General features: G+C 37.1%; 2 protein-coding genes across 4 annotated transcripts; both read right to left on the bottom strand.

Moving 5' to 3' along the window:
* Window positions 1–159: 159 nt before the first annotated feature.
* On the bottom strand, window positions 160–4,662 carry psmd4a (proteasome 26S subunit ubiquitin receptor, non-ATPase 4a). Its single transcript, XM_020648585.3, has 10 exons — window positions 4,547–4,662; window positions 3,845–3,985; window positions 3,616–3,730; window positions 3,381–3,467; window positions 2,678–2,746; window positions 2,325–2,540; window positions 1,425–1,533; window positions 1,177–1,308; window positions 996–1,048; window positions 160–684 (listed from the first exon to the last, which is right to left on the bottom strand). The coding sequence occupies exons 1-10, from the start codon at window positions 4,570–4,572 to the stop codon at window positions 514–516; spliced, it is 1,119 nt and encodes a 372-aa protein (XP_020504241.1). The 5' UTR covers window positions 4,573–4,662; the 3' UTR covers window positions 160–513.
* Window positions 4,663–5,900: 1,238 nt separating this feature from the next.
* On the bottom strand, window positions 5,901–19,277 carry LOC109995011 (phosphatidylinositol 4-phosphate 5-kinase type-1 alpha). Of its 3 annotated transcripts, XM_065948019.1 has the most exons (17): window positions 19,143–19,277; window positions 18,626–18,767; window positions 16,907–16,948; window positions 16,668–16,702; window positions 16,360–16,446; window positions 15,266–15,396; window positions 14,991–15,108; window positions 14,659–14,811; window positions 13,697–13,996; window positions 13,388–13,596; window positions 13,218–13,301; window positions 12,659–12,707; window positions 12,482–12,566; window positions 10,910–11,077; window positions 10,535–10,757; window positions 9,618–9,705; window positions 5,901–9,534 (listed from the first exon to the last, which is right to left on the bottom strand). In XM_065948019.1, the coding sequence occupies exons 2-17, from the start codon at window positions 18,672–18,674 to the stop codon at window positions 9,529–9,531; spliced, it is 1,827 nt and encodes a 608-aa protein (XP_065804091.1). In that variant the 5' UTR covers window positions 18,675–18,767; window positions 19,143–19,277; the 3' UTR covers window positions 5,901–9,528. The 3 variants fall into 3 exon arrangements, with proteins under 3 accessions (XP_065804091.1, XP_065804090.1, XP_020504238.1); XM_065948018.1 differs by having other exon boundaries at window positions 5,901–9,705; XM_020648582.3 differs by lacking the exon at window positions 16,907–16,948 and having other exon boundaries at window positions 5,901–9,705.
* Between the last annotated feature and the right edge of the window lie 660 nt (window positions 19,278–19,937).

Raw genomic sequence — 19,937 nt, 5'->3', positions numbered from 1 at the left:
TAAAAAACACATAACTTTCATTTTTAGACTATTTTGAATTATCATGCAAAGCCATTTCCAGGTCAGTCAAAGGTCACTACACAAGTTGTTTGCATGTTTTCTTCATGCTCACGCCAATGTCAACACTAGAATCTGGAGAAAAGGACTAAACCAAAGACATCGTATTTATACATAGCTTTTATTGCAAAAACACACAAAGACATGACAGGTGTGTGGCTAACTGTTTAGGAGCCTGTCATCCCAAATCGTTTCTCCTTTGTTCATTCATCAGCAAATTACACCATGTAGAGAAAATGGGGGGGGGGGGGCAGCTATATTTTAAAGAGGATATCAATAAATGTTACTTGGCATTCAGATTTTTACACTAAATAATCCTTAAATTGGTGCTTTTATCTGACAGAAAACAATATTAAATGTCAGTGTGGTGTCTCGTGCTTGGACCATCTTCTTTGTATATTTAAATCCTGCGTTAGTCTGCAATTGTTCAGTGGATATTTGAAGCCGACTTGCTCCTCATTTCTTCTTCTCTTCATCCTTTTTACCATCTGGCTTGTTTCCTGTCTGGGAGGCCAGGGAGCCCATGGCATTGCGGATGGCCTCGTTGTTTGGATCGACACCGGGCAGGTTCTCCAAGACGCTCTGAAGAAACTCTGGGTCTTGCATCACATCATAATCATCTTCCTCCTGACAGATCACAAGAGGGAGACAATTGATAAGGATTGATTAGTCTTTGTTCTAGTAGATTGGCAGTCATTTGAAAATGCTTTGTTATTGCAATCAGCAGAACAAATATTTCTGATTTTATACTGTAAATAATGTTGAGCTTGTATACACAATAAAAGCTCATTACCTCATCCCTAACCAAACACTGCCAATGCAAAAGGTGAACCCGTCTTTTACTTCCATCCCCTCCTTTTCTACTGAGAATACACTAGTGCCAGCTGAGCTCCGTTTAAAGACTGTTATACAGTTTTAAATATTGTATGTTGACTCACCTTCGCTGAATCTGCTGTATCCATGGGAGCTCCTGTGTCCATTTCTCCATACTCTGTTTACAAAGCAAAGGGAGAAATTAAGGCATTACGTCAGTAATTCCAACAAATACGTGTAACAAATAAGTGTGACTATTATAAATGACAATAGCTAAAAATGATAAAACAATCAAATGGAACTCACCTCCTCCAGCAAGAGACATCTGCATGGCATAAGCTATCTGCTCCTCCTCTGTCATGCTGCTGAAGTCAGGAAGCACTGCTGCACCGCTCTCAGGCTGGGATACCGACATCTTCAACAAGGCCTCCTCTGATTCTGTGCAGAAATCAAGCCAAACTTTGAAAAGGACTAAAATGTATAATCCCATATAATCCTAATATTTATTTGATAATAAGTGCATTCTCTTAAGTGCAAGCAGCTACTTCATTTACCATCAGCGCTGGGTGTGGGCACGCCTGCTTCAGCTGCAGAAGCAGCAGCAGCTCTGCGAGCTTCCTCTTCCTGCCTCTGTCGCTGCTCCTCCATTGATACACGCAGGGCCTAAAAAACACAAACAGAGACTTTCGAGAGAGAGAGCAAGAATAAAAAAGCAAATAGGGCAAATGAGTGGGCGCAGGTGGCCTAGCAGTTAGGTCCTGCCCCATGTAAGGAGCCTCCAAGCAGACTGCCTGGGTTCAAGTCTGACTTTTCCTGAAAGTCATTCCCCACTCTCTCCCAATTTCTTACTTACCCAGTGTCCTATCAAATAAAGGAAAAAGCCTCTAAATAAATCATAAAAATAAAGTACCAATAAAAACCCTGAAATCTCAGTTTTTTAATCATTGACTATTAACACAGCACTTTTTGCTATTTACCAAAATGTGGGAGCATGACGGGAGGGAAATTCCGTAGAATCCTAATCCTAGGATAGGATGCAAACATAAGATATATTTCTGAAAATGTACTCCATAACATAATCCTAAAAAAACGTTATACATACTGGCCTGTTTTAAGGAGGCCCATTGCCTATTAATGTTTTCATCAATGCAATTTCTTCACAATACAAATACTTTACTGCTGTTTTTTTTTTTATATTCCACTATCCAGCATCACATAGGCTTTCTGCATAAGGATTCGTGGTTTCTAACCTCAGACTGGTTCCAAGGAAACTATCCAGTTAAATACATTGTGTAAACAGCAACACATATACGTGTATTAGTGTAAACATTGGCTATTTTTTAAATCAGCTGATAATTATAAAGTAGCTTTTTTTTAATGTAAGATGCTTCACTACAAGTATGTGTTATCATAGACAACATTTCTGATGGAAAGCTCGTCTATATAATTCTTACCAGGGCAAGCTCTGGATCAGCACTGGGATCCACACCAAACTCAAAGTCACTAGCTCCAAGACCCATCATAGAGCCTCCTTCACCAGCCAGGATGGGAGAGGAGAGCAGCGCATCAGCCAGACTGGGCCCCGGAGGGACTGTGACCAGGTGGGAGCCAGTCCCCTCTTTCCCATTTAGAGTGTTTATAAATGCAGTCAGTTTCTCTGTGTTCACCTCCTGAAAAATTGTGACAAAAGTAGTTCAAAACTCAATCTATGAATGGATACATGGAAATCAAGAGAACACAATAATAATACTCCAAATGATTCTGCCTTAAGACAATTTTTTTGAAAGAAAATCCGCAAACTTCTTACCTCCTCTCCAAAGTTGATAATATCCACATTCACTTTCTCTTTTTTCAAACGCTTTGCCAACTTAACAAGCTGCATGAAAAAAGATGAAGGAAAGGACATGCACACAAATAAAGTGATTTTTAAAAAGTTGTTTTAAACACTAGCATCAATATATATATATATATATATATATATACACTGTACATTATAATATATTATTATATTAGTCTATATTATATAACATTTCATTATATTACACTATATTGTTCATATTGCACTATATTATATTATATTATACTACATTATATTATATTATATTATATTATATTATACTACATTATATTATATAACTGCACTCTGCATTACTGTGGTACAACACTGCCTCTCCTCTCTGCTGTTTACATTACTTGCTGCTATTTATTTATCATACCAAGTCACTTTAATCACTTGTCACTTTATCTTGTCATTCTCTGCAAATACGGTCTCAATTCCCTGCATAGTTAACTTCATCATTCATTTTAGTACTTGTATATACCCCCTGTTTTTATTTTTATTTTATTTATTTATCTTATCTATTCTGTTTAATGTGTATTTTGAGCTTTCTTGTCTGTGCTGCTGCAACGCCCGAATTTCTCCCTTGGGGATCAATGAAGTATTATCCTATAAATTAGTTGTAATGTATGCTTACCTATTTTTAGGATTGTCAAAAAAACTTTAAACTTACATCTTTTTCATTATCTTCTACAGGACTCCCAACAAAAGCGATGATCCTCATCTTGTGGTTCTTTCCTTGTCTGTGTTTTAGGGCCAGCTAACCAGAACAAAATACAACACAAATATATGAATTTAAAGACAGCTGCCTAGGAGAGCCAGGTGTACAAATCAAGTTCTTGTCAGATAGAGCCCTTCTGTAAAGTTTGGAATTAATAATTACAGCAAGAAACCTCCTGTATGCTTACATGAGCCACTCTGATGCCTGTGCAGAAGCAAATCTTTCCTTTGGGCTGGACAGCATGGAGTTTGGACAGTATGCGCCCAGAATCTGGAGTCAGTGTGGTCAGGACCTCGCAATTACTGCAAGACAAACATCCAGAATTATCCATCATTTCCAACTGAAAAACAAATCTACTTGTTGGTGTTATTATGTGTGAAGAGGATAACTACAACTAAGAGAGGTGTTGATATTACTTTGCCATTGTGATGAGGCCCACATTGTTTTCAGGGTTGCTTCTTGTTTTGGAGTGGCAAACGATGTTGACAGCATCTTGTTGAGCCTGTAGCCTCGTTGGTAGAAAATCTCCATTTCTCATGTATTCACTATTGTCCACACTGAGGGGGAAATATTACACTTATCTATCCAGCTCACATGTCATTCACATATCAAACAAAACACAATAACGATATAGCAAATAGTTCATGTTAGTACGATGTCTCAGTTCACATTCACAACCAACAACACCTGGAACAGTCTGTGTCGTGAACACATGTTGAGGGTTACAACATTAAAACATTAAAACAACATTAGCATGGTTGCTAATATTAGCAAGCGTTTGGTTGCAAGACAAAACAATCAAATCAACAGTGATGTCAGTTGTTTATTTTATTTCAAGGCATCACGTCACCAATAACAACATTAATGAATACGGACGAGTACGCAAAAGCGAAATGATGACTTTATTTAGACCGTAAATGTGAGCTAATGTGGCTACAATGACTCAGCCTGGTTGACACTACGTTAGCACGCTAACCGTAAAAAGGTAATTTATGATCCCAGATCACATTTATAAATTCTATTCTCAAGTCCACCTAAAGGAATTAATATTTAACCTCTTCGTATGAATGGCTACTCAAGAAATAAAAACTATAAAATGCATTTAATTGAGTACTTACCAAACCATAGTACTTTCAAGCCCCATTTTGAAAACTTCTTGTTGCTCTCTGTAACAATCTAACAAGCTCAGCGGTGATTGGACAACGACTAAACTAAGATAAATCTGATTGGCCAAGGGAACTGTAAAGGACAAAAAACGAATGTGGTAGAAAAGAGTAGAATAGTTTTAGTACAAAAATAAATCATAACAAATATAATAAAATCTCAAATGACTTCTACTTCCGAGTCTTTTTTCCCCTTTATGAACTTTCAACTGTTTTTAAACATTTCTTTTGATTGATTTATTAAATTTATTTCAGACATATCAAATAAAATCAAACATATCAAAAATACAAAACAAAATGAAAAGCACGAAAATACAATAAACAAAAAACAAAGTTCAAATTATTTCACAAAAAAAGAAAAAGCAAATTACATATATTCAACTGATATGCCTGAAAAGGAGTAGGAAGTATAAAACTTATTTAATCCTACCCCTTTTCCACAGCTCAATAATTAATATTTATTAAATTAAATTCCTGTGTTCCTTATCATCTGTCTATATATACAATCTATCTATCTATATACAATTTGCTATACTATATTTATGATACTATATTTGATATTTACAATCCAATGATTTTCCATACATACATACAACTTGATATACTATGATTTTTTATAATTTAACATCTGCTTAGTTGTCATGTAATAAAACACAGCATATGCCATATCTACAGATGCAGACTGTAGGTACTACAAGCAGGTCTGCATTTTTATGACAGACCTAGAATAAAATGTCTAATGACTTCTACTTCAAGTCTTTTTTCCGCTTTATGAACTTTCAACTGTTTTTTCTACATCTGCTTAGTTGTCATGTAATAAAACACAGCATATGACAGTCCTTTGACAAGAAAAGCTTTTATTGACAATTCCAAAATTTAAAATTGACAGTTTTTGGTTATTATTATTTTTTTCTAACTTGTACTTATGTCTATTTGTATAGTGCCAATACATAACAAGTGTTATCTAAGAAAAAAAAATCTAGCTATAGCATTATAACTAGGAGCTGGTCCAAATTTGAGCCAGCCATAAACTTTATCAAAAAAGATTTTAACCCTACTCTTAAAAGTCGAGAGGGTTCTGCTTCCCGGTCCCTAACTAGTAGAGGATTACAAAGGAGAGGGGCCAGATAACAGCTCTACCTCCCATACTACTTTTAGAGACTGTAGGTACCATGAACAGGCCTGCATTCTAGAAGCGTAATTTTCTTTAAGGGTAATACAGCACTATGAGCTTTTTAAGATATGATGGAGCCTGCACTTTATCCAGTGCAGTCTCGTATTAATGCAAAAATTATAAAAGAATACAACATTTTCATAACCCAGTCATGTTTATTGGTTTGCAACAATGCAAGGGAGAAAAACACCAATAAATACAAAGGGATACCTTATTATCAACAGTACAATTATCCAACAGTTGATAACTTAAGATTTGTCCGACACTGTACTTTGCATTTACATTGCATAACTCTATGAGATACTCAACAATCGGAATAATGCAATATAAACAAAATCAATTAGTCTTTTGTATCTAAGACTGTAGGCACAAGTGTAAAGAAAACAACATTTTCCAAACAGAGCAACAAAGAGAACACAGGTAAAATACATCTTCAGTGAAAAGGCATTGTTATGATTCTTGTATACAGAGGTGCACATATTAACTGTATATCATTTGAAGGCAAGAGAAGGTAGATTAAAGCACCCAAGGTGATACAAAAAATCATTGCAAAGAACAAAAGACTTTTACAACCCATAGACACAGGTTTGTTGTGCCAAAGAAAGGCACATTTATAAACATCAACATTTATAAACATTTTGGAAACCAGAGTTTTACTTACAGTTATAAATACTATAATACATACAACTATTTACATGTTTGGTTCATAGGCTGTGTGTGTGTGTGTGTGTGTGTGTAAATAGGAGGACTTTCAATATTGGAACAGTTTGATTTAACAACCAACACAATAAAATTATTTCCACCTACCAATGAAAATATTAATCAAAATGCTAAAATGATAGGGCAGCACTGGCCTAGCGGTAAGGTCGCCCCCCCACGTACAAAATAAATGGTCCTCCAAGCATGCGGCCATGGGTTCAAGTCCAGTCCAACCCGTGGCTCCTTTCCGGCATATCATTCCCCAATCTCTCCCCCTAATTTTCTACTCTATCCACTTGTCCTCTCAAAATAAAGGCATACAAGCTCAAAAATAAATCTTACAAAAATTCTTAAATGAGCCTTGTTAATTTCATTTTTATAAGAATAAGTCAATTCATCTTACTTATTGCACTTTCGTCAAAAATGGAGTACACAAATAATTTTGTTGCATAGCTGAAACATTTTCAGATCATTTGTTTTGCACTGTTAAACAAAATATCACTTCTAGCTTATTTGTTTTGCATTCTCCAATGTTGAACAATTTGATAAATCTTGACCTAATCAAAATATCCAAGTTTGAGTGTCAAAAACAACTGCATTTGAACAACTCTTACTACTATATCTACCAGTTTGATTCTAAAAAAAACATTTGGTCTTTTATGCTTTTACAGATCAGGCAGCCATCACTTCTTTTAGCTAGTGACTCAAAAAATGTATATAATGATAAAATAACAAATAATATGAATAATCACTGACATGTAAAAAGTAGGAACAGGAATCTTAACAATCAACAACCAATACATGATGAATCTGATTCATCATTAGTAGGCTCTAATATGTGATTGACATGAATGAAAGTTAAGGTAATAGAAAACTAAAGTTTGAGCTGTCCATATTATGACCAGCAAACTACTGCGAAAGAGTAAAAAAAAAAAAAATTAAGAAAATGCAGTACCTGCCAGTTTTGTTATGTCCAAATCTTAAGCAGCAAAGTCAAATATCCCTCTAACCTAAACTGATAATTTTTCTTTTTCGAAAAAAACTTTGTTTCTTTAGACAAGAAGAAAAAAATGCTTGGGGTTACAACCCTAATTTCTGTAAAAGCAGCCTGGTCTTTCTATGCCTTTCCACTAGAGATGGGACCAATCAGATCTAATATCGGTATCGGGTCCGATATAGACGTTATTTACAGATCGGATATCAGACTTAAGTCGCCAATCCATGTCACTGATTAAGAAGTTGGACACTTACAACATTCTGAACTTGCACAGTCTCACTTTGAAGCCGTTCAGACTGAACTGTAGGAAGTGTCCACAAATCGTCTCCATGACGACGGAACAGCTCCTTCTATGTGATCAAAAGTACAGTGTTGTGCTTACACTGAAGCCAGCACAATGCAATGCTGGTTTTACTACTGCTTTGTGTAGCCTTACTCATAATACCAACAACAACCCTTACAATAACACTTTTAGTTATGATAATAAAAATATCTGAATCAGTATCGGTTCATATGTATCGGATCGGAACAGAAAAAAATTGGATTGAAATTACAAAGATGTAATACTACTAAGGCTATGCTAACACTCACACAGAAACCCCAGTGATAACATTCACAGTGCCAACACTCTCCGGCTGTAAAAATAGCCAATGGGTTGATAAAGGTGAGGCTGATACTTTGAATCTCTCTATCCTCAGGTCCAAACTGAACAAGGCTGCAGTGTTTAGTGTACGCACATACAAATTCTAGGAAAAAGCACATTTTATTTACAACAGGAAGTACCTAACAATTATCTACACTGTGCTCTTTTGGAGACAGGTTTACAGTCTTTGTGGGACATCTGCTTAATAATACAAATATTAACCTTAAGCTAACTCCAACTACTAACATCTTAATGAAAAACAGTGATTGTACCAAGTTTGTAATATTGTCATTTTGAGCTCTTTGCTACATGACACTTTTATGTAATGTTGTGTAATTGTTAACAGAGACCCTGTAAGCACACATGACTCCGCACACTATGTCGGTGAGGGTTTGCTCTGCTCTGTTGGTTCACATAACTCAGCAGGATTTCTGACACCGAGAACAACAAGGTGCGCTTAAGACTTTACACTCCAACACACTTGTCCTGCTTCATGAGACAGACCTCTGGGTCCCCGTCTTTTCACTGCCCTGTCCACAAACATCTTAGTATTAGATCAATGATAGACTGATGCTAAATTCTACAGTGTGTACGTTTTGAAATACACTACCTCCTTCTTAAATAACCCTTTGACCTAAACATGGAAGATGACAGCCTGCCAGTCTTTCAGGTCCAACAACAGGTTACAACACCTGGTTAAAGAGAATCAATGCTTTTTCCAGCATAATTTGCATTCAGAGTAAGTTTGAAATTTGTCCATTTACCCTTTATGAATACGGTAATATCTTTTAAAATATATCCTTTTATTTTAACCTGTATACCCAATACAAGTCAAACGGTTTTGTGTTAAAGCATGTGAGTGGAAAATTTGGCAGATACTCTAAACATTTGGGCTTTTGGGTGGTGAAAGAGAAATTAACAGAGTCGAGCAGAACATGTTAAGACATGCTACAGCAATTTCGTACTCATAAAACAGAAATTTATACCAAAAAAAATTCAGACAATATATTTTGAACAACTAGGCTTGGGTAAAGAACTTTTGTTCAGAAATACGTCCTCACATCGTGCACATCAGTGCCAAGAACAATCTTTGGTTGTGCATCCTAGTGTTCCTCTGAGATGAGTAATAGTGTTCGATAACCACGCAGCATTAATGTACCCACAATTACTAGTGTCAGAACATAACAACACACAAACAAGTTCATATTTGGAATCAAAGTGCAAAAACAATGACAAGAACAAAAAAGAAAACAACATCCCACTTGGTCATTCTGCTACACAGATTTTCATTCATGGTACCTCAAATCACACCGGGGGTGGGGGTGGGTGGGGGATGGGAGTGGGTGGCTGTAACATTAGATCCACGCTCATAACGCCCTCAAAGTTTTATTCCATTAGTTTGGTTCCATAATTCTTTACCACATCTATACCTGTAAAGCAAAAGAAATAAAACTGGTTACCCAGCAAAAGTTAAAAAAAAGTGTAAACCGGAGAGGATTTTTTTTCTACTTACTGAGCATTTGCCTGCATTAGGAACAATGTCACTAAGAGAGATCACATCCACAGAACCAATGCTGTCTTCAAGGGGCCCAACCTGAGAGCTGCAGACAAAATCAGGGGCAGAGTAAGACATCTGAACCCTCATACAATATTAAAAACTGGCTTTGTGTTGTTTTCCTTTAAGAGGAACTCAGATTTACTTCAGATTTGTTTGACCTATTTGTGGTATTTTGCTGCTTTAAAACATGCTGACTTTCTTGAAGTTCTGGTTAAGTGATATTTCTGCCTTAGTTCCCACAGTTAGTTCAGACTCTCATGTCTTAAACGGGTTGTTTTGGATCAAGCTAATAGAAGGCAAACAGGCTGAGAACCAATACGATATCATATCATTGCGATACGATATCATATCATCGCGATACGATATCATATCATCGCGATACGATATATATATTTCTACACAATGGGAGTCAAGCCCACAGACTGACTGTGATCAAAGTGAAACCCTGTAAAAGGCAGCATGTATCCCACAATCTGTTAGTATTTCAGTCTAATCAAACTGAACACAAACATGTATGGACGACTGTACAATTGCAGGAATTTTTAACAATGCAACTTGTTGAAATTGAATATCTCAATAATATGCTAATAATATAAGAAAAATATTGATACTTGGCGGCCATGAATCGATATTTCGCCTCACAAAATATTGCGATACTATGCTCTATCGATTTTTTCGCCAACCTGTATTGCCTGTCTAGGAGCACATTATGTTAAGCGTTCGGGTTTATTGATTTGTTGTAGATCTCACATTAGAAACGATAGAATCCCTTGTGGTGTGATAATTCTGGCATAATGTAAGAAAAATACCCTTGAAAAAATATATCTCTAATATTAAAAAAAAACTGATCTACGTGTATTTTTCTCTCTTACCTCTTGGGGGTGCTGTGCTCCTGGGCTTTGATCAACAGGTTGTTTAAATCCACTCCCGCCGACCGGCTGCTGTTCTGAGAGCGAGGCGAAGGCTGACTAGAGGGAGCAAATTCAGAGTTTTCCAAAGAGGAGGAGAAGGAGTTTGTGGTTTCAGAAGCGTTGCCAACACCTTCGCTTGGCAGTGAGGTGTTAGGGAGGAGGTCGGGGCGACCTGGCTGCATGCCTGTGGAGGAAGGAAAAAAGTTTAATACTGTGTTGGGAAAGAAACACTGCATGCTGGTACATGCATGAGGTCTGAATTTCTGCCAGCTTCAGTAAACAAAAGTTGTTTTCAGCACTCCAGCTGAAAGCTGAAATCCTTTTTCCAGGGCTTACCGTTGTCTACTTCAGCATCTTCTTTGGTGTCTGAACTGAGTTGATGTTGGAGGAAAGCGTGCTGGCTGTTGGTGCTTGTTTGTGTCGACAGAGAAGGCCCAGAGCCAGCTGACTTCCTCAGAGGACCCTGTGTCAGCGCACGACGCTTCTTAGATGGGGAGGACTTTACTACATACAAGAGAAAGAGTGTTATTATAATTTTTTATTTTTATTTGTTTATTTTGACAGGGACACAAAAAAAGAAAGTGCACCACCAAATTTTAAGGAGTCTACAAATCTAAGCAATAAACCTTATGTTAGAAATCTCTCACTGAAAAACATCGCTGTACCAGAGTTAGGTATAAGCTAATTTACATCTGTAGTCCCTGGGCAGTGCACAATGTCTCTGTGAAGAAACAAAACATACACTAACAACATCGTCACAACAGTAAGACATTACACAACCACTGAACAATGGCATTACACTAGTCCACAGTGAAATTCATACATTATATTAAAACGATAATAGGCTAAGAGCACTTGACTTTAAAAACTACACTAAAAACACACAGCTATACCGCAACATATATCTCCAATACACCACAACAACAAAGCCATAATAACATACTGTATCAATACACTACAACATTATCAAACATAGTTCATGAAAAAGTGTTTATGTGTGATGAGGACACGATTGAGTTGATTTGAGCCAAGATTTGATTTTAAATTTAAATTCAGTACTCTCTGATTTTAGCCGGTATGGAGTTCCAAAAATGTGTAGCTCTAATAGAGACGGCTGATTTGCCAAACTTAGAGGATCTGTGCTGTATAGCACAATAAATTAAAGTCCTGCACTGTGCCACTGACCAAATAATCTGCTCTGACCTGACTCACACAATTCAATTTGAAGCCACAGGCTCCAGGCAGTTGCAAAAAAACCACAGACACCTTTGTGTTGATGTCACCATTTAACTTGTGGTTATAACTGAGCATTTTGCACAGTTTGTGATACAATGGAAAGTCTCCTCAAAGTACCACCTGGAGTGCCCCACTTTAAATAACAATTTAGCCGTTTATTTGTATCTGATTCAGTAAAATGTAACTGAATAAAAACAATAATCTCAGAAGCACAGAAATAAAATACAATATTCTAAAACACTAGACAACACTTTCAATTTGGCCTTTATTGAACAGAAGATGGATCTCCTTGATGATGGAAAGAAACCTCATCAAAAACAGTAATTTAAACATAAGAGTAATGATCTGCTCCTGATGGAAAAATTTAAGCTGCTGTACTCATATTTAAATTTCAGAACAATTGACAAGACAATGATACTTTTTCATTGAGGAAAACATGCCATCAGTTCCCAAAACTGTTGAAGTGTCATGACAGGGAGTGACAGTAGCTAATGGTTTTGGCCATGGCCTTTATCCAAGTGCCTCAGGCAGGCAGGCGTGGCCAGGAAAATAACCAGAGTGTTAGAAACGCCCTGATACACTGAGAGAACTTCACTTCACTGTGATCTGCTCTGCTTTGCCGGATGTTCAAAGCTTATTCACACATACAAAAACTATTTTTTTAAAACTCACATGAGAGCTTCCTGAAGACTGTGTTGCACATGAACTTCTGGAAGCGATCTGCATAGAAACTTGGTCTGTGTACTGACACAGTGTCCTAAACAAAGGGAAGAGGCACACATGTTACAATTACAATCTCTTTTTTATAGTTTAAAACACAATGTACTGAGGACACAAAGAGTACCTTACCCCATCATGAACCAGAGCTTTCCACGAGTGTTCAAGCTTCTTTACTAATCTGTAGAAACACACATTAAAAAATGGACTGTTTAAGGGAGTTACAGAACCAACATGACATGTTCACAGCAGGAACATTTCACTTTAATGATCGTCTTTAAAGTTCATCATGATGGCTTTTTATTAAAGAGATGGTGCTTAGCTTTTGGATCATGCTCAGCACTTAATTCTATCAGCGTCATGCAGGTGTATGACGCAGCCTTTAAAACTACACCAGCTGCCACTATAGCCTCCTTTGAGTCTGCTTTCTATTCGGCACGGCTTATTTAAAAAAACACATATTGGTGCATGTTAACTGGACAGATTCAGCTCTTTAGTCAAATCTTGGAAGATATCACTCCCATGATTCTTGGAACAATCCTTAAAGAGTACAACTTTTTCTATAAATACTACATCCCAAGCATTTTCTATGAATGAGAGTTTCATTGACAAGTTCTAGACACTGACTGTGTAGACATTTAAGAGTCACTGACTGAATGAGCAGCAAATGCACACAAACTTATCCGTTTACCTGTAGGACTGCAGAATGTCAATAATACCAATATACACCAGCAGCCTCTCGCCTTTTGCATTTCGTGCTGGGATTCCTCCAGTTCTGTGCAACAAAACGTGAAGAAATTAATTTATTGCTCCATTCTTTAAAGCAGAAACTTTATGAGAAACATAAACATTGTCACTCACTGGTCCTCTGAACCCGTTGATCCCATTCCTCCTGCCTCAGCCTGGATGGCCTCGATGGCGGTGCTGTAGAGGGACTTCTGGCCTTGGGGTCTCCTTTGGTCTGCGGCTGCGGCCCCCGCCTCTTCAGTGGCCTGCTCTCGACAAGCCTGGTCTAAATTGTGGATTCCAACCAAAAGGCTGTAATCCATGATCTTAAAACTTTGCAACAGCTGAATGGAAATCAAAGAAAACAAGAGAAGTGAGACCAGAGATAACTAAGGAAGACGATCAAATGCTGACATGTTTTGCACAGTTTTTTTTTTTTTTTACCAGGCAGTCTCTCTGGATGGTCTTGCAAACCGCACTGTACTTGTCCACTTCCATTAGCAGCCCTTCTTGCATGTACTGCATGAAATCCAGGTCTTTGTACGTGGGCACGGCCTTCTCTCGCTCTTTAGCCGAGGCCCGTCGCTTGTAGGTCGAGCCCTTTAGATCGTACTTGAGGTGCATCCGTACAGTGCTCGGGAGCAGATTGTTCATGACTACGATGCGAATGTTCTTTCCCGCAGCTTGGACACAGTAGAGTCCGTAAAACTTCGGCAATAAGGTCCGCTTGTTCTGGTTCAGGTTCTGAAGGAGAGCAGAGTGGAGGGCGGAAGGAAAGTTAAATATTGAATGGAAATGTAGCGGCCAAAAAGTGACTGATGTAACTGAAAAATTTAAATAAAATGATGAAGAAAGAGTATGAATATTAGCCCTCATTAATGATGCCTTGAATGACACAGAGTACACCTTATAGCGGTATTTAATTGCAAAGACATCAAATTAGTTTTGTAAAGTGTAATTATGCAGAGGTAAGATCCCCAAACAATTACATTTTTTAAATGTGTGTCTCACCTAAATTATTTAAATTTAAATCACACCTTTAATGTTTACACTGACTGTTATTTAATGTCTGTTTTTTGATAATTTTATTCTTTTTAAACATTGCTAAAAAAAAATGATTCATCTAGGGGTATTCTTTAAATCTTTTTTTCTGGTTATTATGTATGTATGGGAGGGGGGCGTCGGTTTTGTGGATCATTTTTAACAAATGTTTCATGTCACTACTGGATGCTTTGAATTTCCCTCGGGCTCAATCAAGTATCTATCTATCTATCTATCTATCTATCTATCTGATCTTAGAAAAGAGAGACTTTTCTTACATGTAATGGGTAATGAAAGTGGTAAGTGCAATTGATTGTTAACATGATGCATTCTCTTGCACCTAAAGCCCTCACATCAAATCGTACCATAAAGTATCCCGGAAGTAGTTTCTGCAGAAATTCAGCCTCTTTGTGCTGCACCGTCTTAATGATGTACTCATCGTCAATGGAGAGGTAGAAGAGAGATCCACTGGCTCCAGAGTTGGACAGCTCAATCAAGGGCTCGTTACACAGAGAGTACTGAAACCAGAACAGAGCACAGAGGTCAAGACATGTGATAAGAAAACAAAATAATCAACTCACATAAAAGAGTTTCAAAGCAGTCAGCTTCTCCTGCTCCACCTCAAGTGAGTCAACACTTTCATTCCACACCACTTCCATGTTCTGCAGAATTAAAGATGCTGAGCGAGCGAGAATACCATGTAATCGTCAGGCCGGATGCCGAACATCTCCCTGAAGTAGCGAAAGGCGATTGGGGCGTACGTCTTGAACCTGAAGTCTCCATAGTGGTGGGCGGGCGTCAAGTTACTGCCCTCGCTGACGATAAAAGACGGACATGGCAGGAGGATTACTTACAGCACTACAACAAGGAGGTTAACATCGTGCAGACAACAACATCCTGATTCAGGAAATCATGCACTCATTTTCATCATCTTAACAACACAATCCTTACTTCATTATTCAAAAGACTCACCTGGGGAAGAAGAAGCTTTCCACTACTTCAAAGTCCTGCAGGAGCACGTCTCGTTCAGGTTTCTGGCTCAGGCTGCCAACAGTGTGCGTGATGCCTAGCTGGATGGCTCCTTTCAGGGCCGATGAGGTCGTCTGGAAGAGAGAGTATCAAATGCAGTCTGTGTTTGGTAGATCACTTATTTATTGTCACGTGCTGGACTGCCTGTTAATGTCTGCAGATCATCACAATCACATGATAATGCACGTTTTTTAAAATCTCCCATTTAATTTGTTCTCATAGTCAACTGCACAGCTCCTACATTACACCTTTTGTTCATTTTGTGTTTTTTATATTTTACATTTTTAAATTCTATTTTATATATTGTAATATCTTCTTATACTATATTATTTAAGTTGTTGCTTGTTCTGCTTTATTTCCTTGTTAATTGTTTAGCACCAATACAGATCAAATTCCTTGTATGTGTAAATGTACTTACACCCTGATACAGATTCTGATTTACAATGTGAAAAAACAGGTTTCACAAGTATAAGTTTGCTGCCTTACGTAGATGAGCTTTAAAAGTGATTTCTGACACACTGGTACATCAGATCCATTTATATTCATTAACAAAGAATGGAAGACCCTCAGCATCCCCTGCATGCAGAGTTTAGACAGGTTCACTTATGTAAGGAGGTCGAAATCAAATAGATACCTGTGGTCGTTTGTTCCATCAGCTGTTGGGTTTTTAAATAAGCTGTAGGTATTGTTGCCTGCACACTTTTACTATGGACTGTTGGTCCTTTGTCACTTAACTCACTCACGTCCATCATGGTGATATCCATGGTAATTATGTTTTATATGTATGTATTTATGTCATTGTGCTGTTTTTTATGGATGTATTGACTGTATGGACCTCTGTTGCAAACCAAATTGCCCCTCGGGGACAATAAAGATTTTCCAAATCCAAATCCAAAAGTGTTAGGCAATCCCTATAAAAAAGACTTTTAAGAGGAGGATCAAAAATCTTTTATATGTGGTTGAATATTTTATAGTATTATTTGCGTTTTGAAGTGTGTAAATCTACATGCAATCTACAATGAGAGCTTTTCTCCTACCTTCTTGTAAGTAGTCTCACCAGTTGGATCAATTCCCCGATGGCCGATGGTTTTCTTCATGTTGGGAGACATTGTTGTGCTCGGTCCCTGTCAGTGCAAACGAGGTGAGACAGAGAATTACGAAGTGCAGGAAAAGGAACGGAAATGCAAGTGTGCAACAACATGTATTTGCTAATGTCTTAAAAGAGGAAGGAGTAGAGTTTGTGTCAGCTAAACACTGGTGAATTCTTCACCGTGTGAGAAAAATGTAATGATGTGCGTCTTAAATTACTGGCATTTCCTTAGAAATAAAATCACTTCTTTCTTACCTCGGGGGAAGCATTTTTCCTCACCCCACTCGAATCTGGAGTGAGAGAATAAGAAAACAAAGAGGTTTGTGTTGGAAGACAACAAGAGGAACAGATGTAAGTTAATTCAAGAAATTCAATTTGAACACTGGGTGCATGAATTTTCAGACAGCACAGCCTGAAGCAGCCTCTACCACTCCCTAAAACAAAGAGTGCAGCTCAGCTTTAAAACAAACATGCAGACGCACCTCGATCATTACCTCTGAGAGAAGAGAGTCGCCTCCACAACTGACTCTGCAGGTCTTTGTGGGCAGTGGGAGGAATTAGATAAGTATGCTATTACTATTAATGAGAGTTCAGACAGGGCCAATGAATGCCTCCATATATGTAAAAGAAAACTGGATTTCATGAAGCTTTAAGTCTACAATGGACCTCATAGATTCCCAAACAGACAATCTTCATCAAGAAACAGCAGATTAATGTTTGATGACCATCCAGGAATCTGTTTACGTTCATGTTAAATTAACAAGAGCTGAATGGAAATTAATAAAACACAAGTACCACCTGACCAGAGATTCAAAATGAATTTGATATCAGAAAACAAAAGAACATTTGGTGACCTTTACCTAAATCACATTTCAAAGTATCAGTTATACAACAGTGAAAAGCTTGGTTAAGTCTGAGGTAGTAACTCTGATGATGTCATTGTGATGTCACCCAGTTCATCAGTCTTCAAAACAAAGACAAAGGAGAATGCCACGCTGACAAATATGGGTTGCGATTTGGGAAATGTAGGATTCAGAATTTTCAGAACTTGACCTAAACTCAGGACTAAAAAGCTGGGATATCTGCTCATAAGTTGCACCAATTTGGACCTTTTGGCTAACAATATAAACTTGCAGTATTTAGCTTTTAAAACGTTGAAGTTACACGGCCACATTTCTATAAGCTGATGTGCCTGACCTCTCTGCTACCCATTATCAATACTATTGTTTGTTTTATTTTTGTTCTCTTTTTTTGGGCATGTCTTCCAATGAGGGGAGAATCAATGTTGAAACATCTCATAGTATAACTCCACAAAGGTCAACAGCACCACTTAAAAATAAAACTATCAAGGTAAGTCAACACTTCTGTCAAACTTTTAATAAAAACTGTGAAACCTTGATTCTACACTTCTAACAATGTGTCATCTCTCCCTCTCCTACATTTTAACTGTTGGATAAACTGCAAGAAAAATGTGTTCTGTGAAAAGGTTTCAAGATAACCCTCTCTCTGTTTTTACAAAAATATATGTACTGTACTTCGCTGTGCCAGGATCAGCGCTGTTCTGAAAAGTATTGAATACGTATTCATGAACATCTGAAAACCACCAATCTCCATAATAAAAATTAAAATATGCTGTCAAAAAGTTTTTTCATACTTGGCCTGGAAACCCTTTAGGACTGAATACAAGCACGGGTCACTCCCAGTTGGAAATAATAATGTAAACATGGAGGCACACTGATGAACTATGAAACAGAAATGAGGTGTTTCCTTCTTCTTGTTTCGTTTTCCATTGTGCCTATCTTTTCCATTCAGTTATGTTGTGCTTCATGTCATTGTTACTGTTTTATATTGTGTGAAAATCCAATAAACTGATAGGAAAAGAATAAAAAGAGAAACCTTTGGAGGGAATGAACTGATGTGCAAGAACATTCAGTGTTTACTGAAGACCATTAGAGGATGACATTTATAAGGGTCACACGTGTTGAATTATTATCAAACCATGAAGATAGATGTTTGTATTTACCATTTAAGTAAAGAAAACAACTGACAGTGTCTCGTTAGCTGCTGACATGCCAAGACATGTATGACCTAAGGACCAAAATGTCAATATCGCTGTCAACTCCGTGGCCAACAACGTTGTTAAAACACATCTGGTGTATCACTCCCAGGGAAATTCGGTGTGAAAATATAATAATAATACAATGACTACTTACATCCAGAGGTGCCCTGCAGCCCTGGAGGTTCCTCTGCAGCTGTGGCCATTCAGAACTGAACCCGAACTCAGACTTTCTTGTGGTGTAAACAAATGTTAGATCCTGGATTCAGTGCTGGAGCTCAAATGCCGTCATGGAGGGTCTGTGAACACAAACGGTATCTAAAAACCAGTATCTCCAAAGGTTTCGGCAACGCAGCACAGATGACTTCATGCTACAAATATTGACAGCAGCCACGTCGACTGGCTCTGCTGAAACACACACAGAGAAAAAGAGACTGACGGTGGACTTTAACAGAAACTAGCTTTTTATTATCTGTTGTAAGCAGAGTAAAATAAAGTTAATAGAAGTTCATGTTGGAAGAGGCTAACATGATACGTTACCGACATGCTTGAATTGCGACAGTTAAGGAAACAGAATGCTAACTAGCTGCTAACTCTGGTTAAACTTTTCTAACTTGTCTCGTTGCTATGCCCGATAACAAACAAACAATAACACAAACAAACTGTGAACTCACTTCAAAGCGTTTCGGATTAGCTTCAACCGTTTGGAAAGAAAGAAAACAGACTTTGTTTCCTCTTCTTAAGGCACTTGTTTCCCCTAAAACTTATGAACAAGGAAGCAGTGCGGAAGCAGCAGTTTTGTGTTCAGACTATAGAACTCTATGGCAAGAACAAAGCATCCGGAGAAATGTTTTTCAGAATAAAACAAGAATGTTCTTCAAACCATCAGTGCCTTAAAATATAGACTGATAAGAACATTGTGTGCATAAGTCCAGACTGAAAACAAAAATGCGTCCTTATGATTGATATAGAAGATAACATTGATAATGTATAATAATAATTGATAATGTATAATGTATAATAATAATAATTGATAATGTATAATGTATAATAATAATAATTGATAATGTATAATGTATAATAATAATAATTGATAATGTATAATAATAATAATAATTGATAATTTATAATAATAATTGATAATTTATAATAATAATTGATAATGTATAATGTATAATAATAATAATTGATAATGTATAATAATAATTGATAATGTATAATAATAATATTGATAATGTATAATAATAATTGATAATTTATAATAATAATTGATAATGTATAATGTATAATAATAATAATTGATAATGTATTCATTTATTTTATTTTTTTCCTTTTATTGTTTTGATTTGGTTAACTGACAACAGTTTTCTGTTTTGTGAAATCAGGTTACTTTGTTTGTTTTTTTGCAGCTATTCTTGTTTTGATATACTAGATAAATGAAATGTCAAAGGGGAGGCATAATAAGCCTC

Source organism: Labrus bergylta, chromosome 19 (genome assembly GCF_963930695.1).
Source record: "Labrus bergylta chromosome 19, fLabBer1.1, whole genome shotgun sequence".
NCBI classification, from domain to species: Eukaryota; Metazoa; Chordata; class Actinopteri; order Labriformes; family Labridae; genus Labrus; species Labrus bergylta.
The sequence above is the reverse complement of the archived record's forward strand: the minus strand, read 5'-3'. Positions and strand labels throughout refer to the sequence as shown.

What these genes read in the sequence shown, in the direction of transcription:
- psmd4a (XM_020648585.3), bottom strand. Translation starts at nt 4,572, where the DNA reads ATGGGGCTTGAAAGTACTATGGTTTG. An exon ending in GGCCTCATCACAATGGCAAA is followed by an intron (nt 3,731 to 3,844) that starts GTAATATCAACA and finishes TTTGTCTTGCAG; the next exon opens with TAATTGCGAGGTCCTGACCA. An exon ending in CTGATCCAGAGCTTGCCCTG is followed by an intron (nt 1,534 to 2,324) that starts GTAAGAATTATA and finishes TGTGTTTTTTAG; the next exon opens with GCCCTGCGTGTATCAATGGA.
- LOC109995011 (XM_065948018.1), bottom strand. Translation starts at nt 18,674, where the DNA reads ATGGCCACAGCTGCAGAGGAACCTCCAGGGCTGCAGGGCACCTCTGGA. An exon ending in CCATCCAGAGAGACTGCCTG is followed by an intron (nt 13,597 to 13,696) that starts GTAAAAAAAAAA and finishes ATTTCCATTCAG; the next exon opens with CTGTTGCAAAGTTTTAAGAT. An exon ending in AGTCTTCAGGAAGCTCTCAT is followed by an intron (nt 11,078 to 12,481) that starts GTGAGTTTTAAA and finishes TCTTGTATGTAG; the next exon opens with TAAAGTCCTCCCCATCTAAG.